Consider the following 12,392-nt stretch of genomic DNA (forward strand, 5'->3'; position numbering starts at 1 on the left):
TCGTATGCGCAAGAGCTTTATAGTGGGTCTCAGTACCAGCCTAGATCGAGAACGCCGTCGTCGGAGCCCTGGACGCACGCCCTGTGGCAGGCGGCCTTGGTGGCGAAACGGTTGGTGCCCGCGAGGCATCGGTGCCTCGCCAATCCCGCCACCGAGGCCGCCAGGCAGCGCACGTGGTCCCCGACGCTGTCGGCGAAGTACGGGTAGCTGAGCTCCTGCAGACTGCACGTCCTCGCGTTGCCGGTGTCCAGGGGCTCGCAGGGCCGCTTTGCCTCTTTCGTCCCAGTGACGCAGCGCTGGAGGCAGTCGGCGAACGTGGCGAACGTGCGCGTCTCGTTGCCGGGGCAACGGCCACGCCAGAAGGGCCAACTGGCGCAGGTGCGGCCAGTGAAGTACCACTGCTTCACCTTCACGTCATGCCTGCGAGCGAGAGGAGGAGGACGGCGAGGAGGTGACGGTACATTTGCTTCCATCGTTCCACTTGTGAAATAAAACAATTTTCATGCACCCGATTGCCGCACCAAGCTACGAAGCAAAGCTGTACGAGTTTTTAAGAAAGCATCGCAGTTGAAGAAAAGAAAAATTCTTCCAGGAGTGCTATGCCGGATGCGCTGAGGTTCTCGCTCACCTGAATTTGCTTCACGGTAATCAGTAACCAATATTGGCGCGGTACGCGCAAATCCAGCCCACAAGAAATCTCGAGATTAAGCCATAAATCCGCGTATGTCAACACGAGCGAACCTTGTGCACGCCGTCCCTCATTTCAACCGCAAAAGACGACAATGCTACGCGCCAGCGTCGCTTATTATTCGCATAGCAATTATACGGACACTGCAGTCTTATTTCTGCCGTCGGCGTCGTCGTGATTTTCCGTATAAAGTCAAATGCGATAACATCGTGGCCGCGGGCGTAGGCTGTGGGTGCGAGTGAAAGCGTGCGAGGTTGAGCCGACGATGGTGGTTCAATCTCGCGTGCCAAATGGAAGTAGGCGGGGAGGAATCGCCCCGCATTCCATCGCCCGAAAGCACCGGGAGCGGGGCGTTCTACTGCGGCAGCTGCGTATGGTGCAGCCGAGCGCGGCCGTGGGGGCCCTATCTCGAAAGCGATCTGTGATGGGGACACACTGCGCCTAGTACTGATAGCTTCGAAAGCACTGCGTTATCGCCGCTTTGTTCTCATTGAAGCGAGAGGCAGCACGAAGGTCAATTCGCTCGCTGCAGCTGCCGCGCTTCCTCGCGCCAATGTTTTGAGAGCGAGTGTCCGCGGTCGTCGACTGAGATTTGTTCGTGTTTGCTTGTGCGCGCGTGACACCACGCTTGTTAATTTAGTTAGTAAGCGAATATTTACACGTCTCGGCTTATTTCGTATAGCTATATCATAATTTGCTATACCAATGAACGCTTTGCCTTTAGGACGAAACTCAGACTTTTTTGTTATCAATTCAATATCGTAATACCGTGACTCTCCCGCTCGGCGTGACAGACTCGGCGTAAGCCGCTTGCCACGCCTTTCTTGGGTGCTTTATGGGCGTGTCTCCTCTTTCAGACATTAGGGAGGAGGGGCTTAGAATAAGGGTATGTAGACCATCTCACAAGTTGGCTGCAGCACTGCGAAGCTGGCCAGATTTCCACCAATCAGGAAGGCAAGCTCCGCCGCCCTGTGTGAGTCCGCGCTCGCTTTCAGCCATGGCATAATCGGTTGAAAGGCCCTACCGCGAGATCGTGCGAGTCTCAGCGGACGCATCCGAGTCCAAATAGATAGAGCCCAAATTTTCCATTATGTTGATCTTTTGTCGCTGCCCTAACGCCAAATACACTGCACCACACTCTTTGAATAGTATTTTTGTTCGTTTGCGGTGTTTAGCGTGCTTACCGGGTGTCCGCGACCTACGATTGCTCCTGACGGAAGTCGATGAAAAGGTCTACAGGTAGCACCTTTCTTTTTCTAAGTTTGGTTGTGTTTTTATGGTTATTATGTGATATTGCAGCGAAGCTGTAAGTGGATCCCACCTCGGGATTTTTCTTGGCGTGGTCGGTCAGCAAAACACGCTATGCGGCAAAGCCACCTTTCTCGCGAATGCCTTGTAGCTCTCAATGTGTGTTCTAAAAATTATTGTGCAAGGGACCACTAAGACGTCTCTGACATTACGCCAAGTTCTGTTTACTTGCCATAACTATTAGCTTACCGTGGAGTTGCAAACGTTTCGGAATTCCCGCCTGCCATCGATACATGGGCTAGTCTTTTACGGGCGGAGCAAAGTCACGAAATACGGCTATAACTCGTGCTTCACCGAAATTATCCCAAAACAAATTTTATGTTGTTGGACTGCATGGACGACTACATGACCATGGGAATGTTTATATCAGCCGGTATCACGGATAATAATCAGTCGCAGTTTTGATACAAACAACATGATGCAGCCGCTACGCCATTCCAACAGCATCACGAAGCCAATGTGAATCTGACAGCCCCATGTTTTCGGCATGCCTCTTTATTGCACAAGCAGGTCTATTCAACAACCATCCCCATGTTACAGCGCAAAAGTAGAGACAAAAAAGAAAACACGACAGTTGTGTAACATATGCAGAAATGTAGAACGCCTGGCAGGACGGGTTTTCATTTGTGCGTTTTAGAAAGATACACATAAAACACCCAGGCTCTTTCGAGTAAGCTGTCTGTATTACGTATATGTGGTCTGCAGGGTCGCCTACTCATTGTACAAAAAGCTGTTTGAGAACCGTAAACTTCGGTCATTCAAGATTAGCATTAAAAAATTTGCCGTTCTTTCGGTAATCTGCATGAACCAACGCAAAATATGTAAAACAAGAAAAGCACCCGCAAAAGTAGAAATGAAAGTTAAAGGCATTTTTCCTACTTCACATTACGGTCCTGAACATAACAAATTTTGATGTAAACGTTTGACAAAGCTCGTAAGATGGGCTGACACCTAATGTCCTGCTCATGCAATCACCTGTCATCGCCCCTGGTTGCATTAACAAGCAATCTTGTTCGACAACTACCAGCGACACCAGATCGCACTTTCGCCCGAAAGGCGAAGCATCGATTGCGATGGTAAATTAGTAGATAGCTATGCGAAGGAAGGATAGTAGTTTTATCGGCCGTGTAAACTGGTAAACATTCGCTTATTACCTAGATTAACAAGCACGGTGTCACGCGCGCACAGGTAAATATGAACAGATCTCGCTCGATGACCGCGCAAACTCGCTGTCAGAACGCTAGAGCGAAAAATTGCTGCAGCAGCAATGAGCGAATTCACCTTCGTGCATCTCTCGCTTCAACGTGAACGAGACGTCGAAAGCACAGCGCATACGAAGCCGCCGGCACCTAATTGCACGCAAAAAATGCTCTCAGTACTTCGGAGCAATAGGCTCAAATCAGTGCTGAACATGTGTATTGATTTCCGGCATATTTGCGAGATAATATTTGAATGTGCAAGGTACTATTCTTTCAATGGTCTTGGTGGAAAGTATAAAACAAATTGCAGTGCTAAAGCCAAGGATCTTAAAATACTCAAGGTGGAGACCTTGTTGTGGATCCTAAATTGCATCGATATGCGCAACAATACCTCTTCTAGTGATTAGACCAAGAAGCACAACGCGCAATGAGCGCCACTTTGGCGCGAGGCCTGGACACTACCACCGCGCTCTTCGTACTTTCCACCCTACTGCAACCAGTTTGTGAGGTGGAGCCTAGGGGGGGGACCAAGCGACCGCTTTGATTTGGCGGTCTGCCCCGCCGGGAAGATGCTTTAGAATGGGGTTTCCGGCTTGCGTTAGCGCCACGCGATCGTAGCGCCCTTCCTGCACGCGGAAGGAAAATGAAAACATAATGCCAGACAAAAAGGAAATCATGAACTAATGCAATCAATAATACTTTACAGGATGAAAAGTATACCTCCGAGTCTATTATTTTCAATGAGGAGGTATTGACGCGTTTGTGAGATGTTCGCGGCGACGTTGGATGTCGCAAAGCTGGTTTGGGCCGTTTGGGGTACCCACGCAGTTATGTTTTCTTTTTTTTATTTTGCCTTCAGAGAGAGCGAAAACCCAAACCCAGTAATACCGTTTGGGTTCGGTGCATGTGCTGCGGCGACACGCTAATTGTTAGGGGCACCTAACTTTGGGGGCCTCTATCTTTGGGGGCCCTTATTCTAAAACAGGCTGTTCTCTGTCCATCCACCGCCGAATGCGAACAGTGCAGATGTGGCGCGTACTCACGGCAACCCTATCGTTTCTTCGAATAGATTAACATTCAAACATTGCTATAATTCACTTGCACCGGTAATGTGCTGGGTGGAATCATGAACGAACGAAAGAAGGCACCGACGGTTTGACTTCGAGACTCCCGTTTTTTTTCGGCCGCTCATGTGATAATGCCCAAGAGTGAATACAGATAAGCCAATGAAACTGGAGACGTGCCGAGGGTCGAATTTTACGTGTCAACGCCATTAGCTCCTTCTTCTGAGTGCGTCGCCAGAGCTCGCGGAGGTCCCTAACTTTGCGAAACTCGGGCGTTCTTACATAGCACCCCAGGTCACCAAACACTCGTCAGTTACTTGTTCCTTTAATGTGGTTCATTGGTCAAATAGCGCTACGTCTATTTCGCTCGTTCGTTTTCTTGGGCGCAGCTCTACTCTTTTATTTGTATTATTGCTCAAGCATCGACAACACAATTCTTTAAGCAAGTGACCTTTTACTGGTTGGGGGAATTAATTCGTTGCTATCAGAACCCCTATTTCGCTATTATGCAGTTTTTTTTTTACTTTAGAGTTTGCGTACAACGGTGCTCACAAACTGATTGGTTTGTAAAAATTTGACTAATCCTTTCAGAGGGCCTAGTTCGTTCCTAGTTCTGCGAATCAAGTTAGCAGCGCGTAGCCGCGCCCACATAAAATAATCACAGGGTCCAGTAAAGGTCAGCTGCATTACTTCGTTGGTATAGCGTCGACTGTCTCTTGACCCTTTCAACAGTGCTCGCAACACGTTTCCTAGTTCTATAAATGACATCTGCAAATCATATTTCACGAAGCATATTTTTCTTTCTTCTTTTGCAATGGCACCGGCATTAGCAAGCCGCCGTGAGCGCACCTGGTGCACTTTGCGAAGACGGGCGTGTCGAAGCACCTGTCGGCCTGTGCAAAGCCGTGCACGCAGCTCCTGGCGCAGTCCGCCTTGGTGGCGAACCGGTTGGGGCTGTGGTTGCACAGCTGCACCTCGTCCCGACCGGACTCGATGCAGGTCTGGGAGCGCGCGTCGTACAGGAACTGTGGCGGGGCCCTGGCGCAGTACGTGTAGAACACGCCGTCGCACGGGCTCCGCTCCTGGGCGAAGAGGCGCGTCAGTTGTGTGCGTGCGTGCGTGCGTGCGCGTGTGCGTGCGTGTGTGTGTGTGCGTGTGCGTGCGTGCGTGCGTGCGTGCGTGTGTGTGTGTGTGTGTGTGTGTGTGCGTGTGTGTGTGTGTGCGTGCGTGCGCGTGTGCGTGCGTGTGTGTGTGTGTGTGTGTGTGTGTGTGTGTGTGCGTGCGTGCGTGCGTGCGCGTGCGCGTGTGTGTGTGTGTGTGTGTGTGTGTGTGTGTGGGTGTGTGCGTGCGTGCGTGCGTGCGTGCGTGCGCGTGTGCGTGCGTGTGTGTGTGTGTGTGTGTGCGTGTGCGTGCGTGCGTGCGTGCGTGTGTGTGTGTGTGTGTGCGTGTCTGTGTGTGTGTGTGCGTGCGTGCGCGTGTGCGTGCGTGTGTGTGTGTGTGTGTGTGTGTGTGTGTGTGTGTGTGCGTGCGTGCGTGCGCGTGCGTGTGTGTGTGTGTGTGTGTGTGTGTGTGTGTGTGGGTGTGTGCGTGCGTGCGTGCGTGCGTGCGTGCGCGTGTGCGTGCGCGTGTGCGTGTGTGTGTTTGTGTGTGTGTGCGTGTGTGTGTGTGTTTTACGGGTGGCGTTTTACCTCTCGCCGCGAGGCGCGCACGCTGTGTTATTTGGAATCGGAACCAGTTCATCTTCGACAACACAGTGCTGCACGACAGGACAGAGAACATGCCCGCACTTCTCTATCCTCGCCCTGTCGCGCGGCGCTGTGCTGTTGTGAATCTATGATGTGTCTGCCTGCTCTAGTCTTAGAGAGGCGTTCATATTGTTCCGTACATTGCGCTTCAATGACCTCGTCTATCGTGTTGTGTAGGCCTAATTGTAGCAACTTGTCCGTGCTGGTGCTGATCAGTAGCCGTAAGGCTGGTTTGTATTATTTCCGAATGAGGCATTCTAGTTTGATCTTTTCCGCGACCTGCCGTTTCGAGTACAGCGCTACGTATACTATTCTACTTATAACGAAGACCTTTATTAACCTGATCGTGTATTCCTCTCTCATCCCGCTTTCTTTGTTTGCTATCCTTCTGATTAGGCTCATGATTTGCACTACAGTTCACTCCAGTCTTCTCAGGGTTTCTCCGTTGTTGCCCTTGGCTTCGATGAGGAGTCCCAATACCCTGATTCTGTCGACCATGGGTATGGGTTTCCCATCGGCCGTGTTTAACTGCACCTCCTCTCTATGGGTGAGACCTTCCCTGTAGTTGCCTGGTTTGCGACCTCTGTGAGTAGATCTGTACAGCAACAGCTCCAATTTCTCTGTCGAGCCGGTTAGCCCTGCCCCCCCTCGATGCCGTTCGATTGTTTCGACCGCTGTTTGAAGCGTTTGCTCTATTTGCCCGTCACTTCCGTTTCTCACCCATCTATATGCTGATATCGTCTGCGTATAAGGTATGATTGAGTCCCTCGACTTCTTGTAGCTTGGCTGGCAGCCCGATTAGCGCCAGATTGAATAGCATCGGCGATAATACCGAGCCATGTGGCGTGCCTGCGCTGCCTATCTCAATCTCCTCCGAAACTAGGTCCGCTATCGTGATCTTTGCCTTTCTACCCGTTAGGAAATTGCGTATGTAATCGTACGTCCATTTTCCCATTCCTATTTCTCCTACTTTATCTAGTATCGTTGCATGTGCTACGTTATCGAAGGTCTTTTTTTAGGTCCAACCCGAGAATTGCCTTTGTCGATCTGCCCGAATATTCTATGATCTGGTGTGTTAGTTGTAACAGAGCGTCCTGCGCTGAGATATTTCTCCTGAGTTCTATCATCGTGGGTGGGTGCGCTTCCCAGTCCTCAAGGCAGGTGGTTATCCTCGCTAGTACCATGTGCTGCATGAGTTTCCCAACGCAAGAAGTGGGAGAAATGGGTCTCAAGCTCTCAATCTGCGGTCGCTTGCCCGGTTTAGGTATTAACACGATTTGTGCTGCCTTCCATTGCTGCGGAATCTGCCCTGCCTCCCAGCATTCATTAATATATTCTGTTAACTTAGTTAGAGACTCATCGTCCATGATCCTTAGCGTTTTATTCGTTAACCCGTCATTTCGGCACCCGTCTAGTCCGGGTGCCGAAATGGTATTCAGTTTGAGTTTCTGTAGGGCTGCCCTGACCTCTGACTCGCCGATTTTGTTGTTTAATTCATTATTTGCCTGCCCTGTGTTGTTAGGGTGTATGACGGGCATCGCTTACGAGATGTATCTTTTCTCAAGTCCCTTGAGGAAGTCCTCCTCTGTAGCTCGGTACGCTTGTATTAGCAGATTTATATTTTGCCTATGTACCGACTTGGTCCCGTCCGGGTCTATCAAATATCGAAGGATGTTCCAGGTTTTTGCCATTCCTACCTGACTGTCCATGTCGTTGCATTTTTCCTCCCACTGTTGTCTGCATAGCTGCTGGACGTACTGTTCTATGTCCCTGTTCAATTTGGCTATCCTTCTGCGACGCGTCCGGTTGTGTTTGTGTTTTTTTTTTCCATATCCGTTGCAACCCTACCTTAGTTTGCCACATGTGTAGAAGCTTATTGTCTACGTTCTCTAACTGCGCCTCCCGCGGGACCGTTTTCGTAGCTGCCGCACGTCTCTTTAGTTTTTCGGTCCACTCGTCAATACCTTGAGTCGTGTCGTCGGCCACCTCCCTTATTTTCCTGAATTTGTCCCAGTCGAGAATTTCAAGATTTTTACCCTTTGTCCTGCGCGGTCCTGCCCTTACGGTTATTTCTAGTATATTGTGATCGCTCCCAAAGCCGTGTTGCGCATTTGTCCACTGCGTGTCCTCTATGTTCTTGGTGTATGTTAAATCTGGCGTAGTATCCGCGCAAGCACTGGTACCTATTCTCGTGGGAGCCGATTGGTCGGTCCCGGGGATCAGCCCTTCCTGTTGCGCGTCTAGCCAGAGGTTCCTGCCTTTTTGAGCTTCAATTTTGCAGCCCCATGCCGCGTGTTGGGCGTTGAAATTGCCTCCAATCACTCCCGCTCGGTTGTCCGCTATGGCTAGGGTCTTTTTAAAGAGCGTTCGAAATTTATGGCGGCTGCATTTTGTACTGCTATAAACATTTAATACAAAGAGACTGTTTTTCGTTTTCCGCATGGGTATAAGTTCCAGAATAATGCGATCGATTGACTTAACCTCTGTGTCGTGTTGCACGACCGAGTGATTTCGCTTTACCAACGTCGTTAGCGCCTTCGTCTCCCCTTTGGCCGTACCAAAGGATTGTGTATCCTGCAGTTCGGGCTCGGGCAGACATCGGCTCTGTGACCGAGGCGTCCGCACTCGTAGCACACGTCTATTTACTTCTGGTATAGTGAGCGCTTGACCAGTGCCCTTCCGTATCTCACGTAGTTTGGGACGTGAAGCCCGTCGAAAAGAATGATCACGTTCCTGGTGTTTCCCATCCTTTTGGCCATGAGCACCGTCGGATTCCTTGGTGTTACTAGCATCTCCATTATTCCTGTACGAGACATCTCGTGCGTTACTCCTCTTATCACTCCCTTAGATGTATCCTCCGGAGCCGACTGGTAGCATTGGCTCCGAACTCCGTGTCTCCCGTCCTCAGTCGAGTGATAGCCCTGTACATTTCGGCGCTCTCCTCCGGCGGCGTGCTGATCACTAGAATGTTCTGTTTGTAGTTGGCACACACCATGTCATTTCCGATTGCTTCCTGGGGATTCCCACGGCGTTGGCGATGCAGCATTCTAGGCCATTGATCTCATAGTCGGTGACCTTGAAGCCGTCACGTGGGCGCACAATTATCTTGTACTCTTACCTTCGGCAAACTGGGCATCCTGCTTGCCGCCATGATTTGTCTTGCTCTCTGTCCCTTGCTCCACCTATTATTGGTTGCGTTCTCGCTTGAGAAGCGCGCTGCCTGATCCTTCGTTCCGTGAGATTTTGTCTACTCGTTGGCACATCCTCCTCTCTTCAAAACACGCCAACCTGCTCCGTCCTCATGCTCTTCTGTCGTTATATCCTCTCTTTCCACGCTCACCGCTGCCATCTTGCAGCGCTAACCCGAAAAGAACCCGCCGTGGTTGCTCAGTGGCTATGGTGTTAGGCTGCTGAGCACGAGGTCGCGGGATCGAATCCCGGCCACGGCGGCCGCATTTCGATGGGGGCGAAATGCGAAAACACCCGTGTACTTAGATTTAGGTGCACGTTAAAGAACCCCAGGTGGTCGAAATTTCCGGAGTCCCCCACTACGGCGTGCCTCATAATCAGAAAGTGGTTTTGGCACGTAAAACCCCATAATTTCATTTTAATTTTAACCCGAAAAGAGGCGACCTCGCGGGGCTGAAGCCACCAGCTTCGTTGGGTCAGGCTAAGCGGCCGTGTCGGCGTGGCGTTATATAAAAGTAGTCGATGTGCCGAAAATAAACGACCCACCTACTTGAGAGTGACATCAGGGTGGTCCGTGGAACTTCCACTTCCTTCTAGATAATAAGGCGTCGGTGAATTCTTCGAATGTACGCCGAGAATCATTCAAAATCTGCGGAGCCAACGCGACACGCATCTACACTTTGCGTCTTTTTCTTCTAAGGTTAAAAAAAAAACAATAACGACGGATGCGCACTAGCATGCGCGCAAGTTATTTCGGTGGGAGGGCATGTGTTGGCTTACTTAGCTAAAATGACAATAAACAACAATGGCGGGCAAAAAATTTTTGAATGACCATGGGCTTATTGCCATCTCCTGTGATCTAAATATGGTATCTCTTTCTCATGCAAGCATAAAGATGGTTCATCTGCTTAATTTTTTTCCCGCCAATAGCGTTTGTCGTGACTTCCCCTCTAACGCAACGTAGGTTACCTACCACTTGAATAACTTGCGCGCAAAACAAGTGTGCATGCTTTGTTGTTCTTTTAACCTTCCTTTCAATATAAATGTTCGCTTGATAACGAAAGCTCGTGTCATGCGGCCTCCCTTTAGTCGTTGGGCAATTTTCGCGCAAGTTAATGACGACCACCTAACAACTCGCTTAGTTCACCCTATTTGAGCCTCTTGTTACTGCAAGATGAAATGTAGGTTTGCTGTTCGATTTCCTTTTTTTTTTTCATTTGAGCATGCGAAAATAAAACAATAATGGGAAACTTGGGCTTCAAAGAAGGAGCTGAGGTAAAAATAAAGGGGGCGGCGTATGAGCACCGAAGGCGCAGCGGGGTGGATCAGAGCTCGAACCAAGGTGCTTGTTTAGGTTGGGGGTGTTCCGGGGAGGTATTCGCACGCAACGTGAAGTGTCCACGATGGAGCATAACCTCCGGCACGTGGAGGCCTCGGCGAGCTCCCAACCCACATACCGTTCCAGAACTCTTGTGTTCCCGTCGGGCCCTTGGGTATCGTGGGGGTGCCTCCAAAGTGTGCAAAATAATGACACGTTGTTTACAATTAGTGTTACTGCAGTTTCTCACTTCTTTCGCGGTCGGGAACGGGAGACATATAGCAATCTCAGGTGCACACGTGAGTCTCCGTATGCCGGTAATATCTTTTTTTTTTTTTTTTGTAGTCTTGCACGCTAATTTATCTCAGCTGACCAAAACACAGTACAGGCAAAGTTCGTCCCGCAGAACGAAGCAAAGAGATGCGCCCTTCCGCATCGTACTGTAAACAAGCGTTCACGTGCCACAGCGCGAATGAGCCCCCTCTCCACTGTTCTGAGCCCCGCGTCATGCCGTCACGACATCGATAGCGCGTGCGTGGCGTGTCTCTCGAAACGCGAAATACGTGCAGTGCCGCTAGCCTGCGAAGACGCACCGCTCCATCGCCTCTATAGCCGCGGCAGCGTCGCGCCTTCCGCTGCTCGCACGAGCGCTGCCCACACGTGGCGCGGTGATGCGGGCAGTGGTCCCAGCCGAACGGACAACAGACTTCAAGCTACCAGGCGGTCTTCCTTCGGTCTCAACTCGTGGACCATCTTGGTGCACAAATGCTGAGCGGCACTCTCCGCAACATACTAGCGCAGCGTGCCCCTATCGACCACCGTGTGCCATCGACCTTTTGGCTGTTTACAAACATCGGCCCTCGACAGCTCCCGTTTTTGCTCAGTGACGTAGGCCGCTGAATGAAGAGAAAGAAGAAGGGCATTGCGGGCCTGCGATATCGAGCAGGCAGGAGTGCGTTAAAATCTAAGCCCACAAATTTTCCAACACTTTTCCTCGAGTGAACATTGCCGTAACTTATACGAAAATTGTATGTATATGTCTTGAGGCGTAATGCGCATATCTTTTATCTCAAAACCTATAAAATAGACTTCCTGCGCAGTAAAACGACTAAAGAACGCCCTTCGTGTTCCGGCGTAGTTCTGATAATACAGTGGCTGTATTGATAAGGCCCGTCATCAGGTGTTTGTTGGGGCCGCACCCTCGCTGCTGCTATCGAGCGAGTGAAACCGTCTGCAAGCATGCGCTTGCATGCAAAGGCTTCCGGCGCAAGCGCTTATATTAGGGCTCCCCACGCCAGCCTTGTGAGACGCCTGGTAAGGCGCAGTTTCCATCGAGCTGTATTACGTGCTACGCCGCGCCAACATATCGCCCTCAAGCATTAAAAATCAATGAAGGGGCTGACAGATGAAATATCACACTATAGTATAAACTTTGTAAACAGGGATAAGGTGCCTCAGAAAGGCCGGCCAACGTTTAGATAGGAGGACCTATCTTCGTCAAAGGTGGCCTCGTCATCCTCGGCATGTTAGTTTTAAAGGGTTAGAGCAGTGACGTCACGTGCGGGTGTTGTCGGTGGCGGTTGGTTATGAAGGGAGAGACTTCAGAGGTAATGAGCGTTGTCACCTGACGTCTGTGAGCGTCGTTCCCAAGACCAGGGGACAAGAGCGGGAGAGTGGGAAGGAGGGGAGAAAAGAAAAGAAAGAAAAAGAGAAAAAACCCGGAGGGACACCAAGAGGAAAGAGAAAGAGAGACAGAACAAGAAAAAACAAGAAGAAAGAAGAGGGCATGGGAGGGCGTTGGGGAAGCGAGAGGTTAGGGAGCATTCATGGGTGTCGGCGGCATGTTTTTGTGGCATTAGAAGAGCCGGTCAGGTGGTCAGT

At 50.6% G+C, this 12,392-nt stretch overlaps 1 protein-coding gene across 1 annotated transcript in view; it reads right to left on the minus strand.

Annotated features, from left to right (window-relative positions):
- The window catches only part of LOC129383590 (uncharacterized), a 52,584-nt gene continuing 40,192 nt past the window's right edge, over positions 1 to 12,392 (minus strand). The window contains exons 4-5 of the mRNA XM_055068216.2: positions 5,109 to 5,341; positions 1 to 420 (exon numbers count right to left, since the gene is read on the minus strand). Of these exons, the coding sequence (XP_054924191.2) occupies positions 30 to 420; positions 5,109 to 5,341 (624 nt within the window). The 3' untranslated portion in view covers positions 1 to 29. The remainder of the gene's footprint in view (positions 421 to 5,108; positions 5,342 to 12,392) is intronic.

The sequence above is a fragment of the Dermacentor andersoni genome, chromosome 8 (genome assembly GCF_023375885.2).
Source record: "Dermacentor andersoni chromosome 8, qqDerAnde1_hic_scaffold, whole genome shotgun sequence".
Lineage (NCBI taxonomy): Eukaryota > Metazoa > Arthropoda > Arachnida > Ixodida > Ixodidae > Dermacentor > Dermacentor andersoni.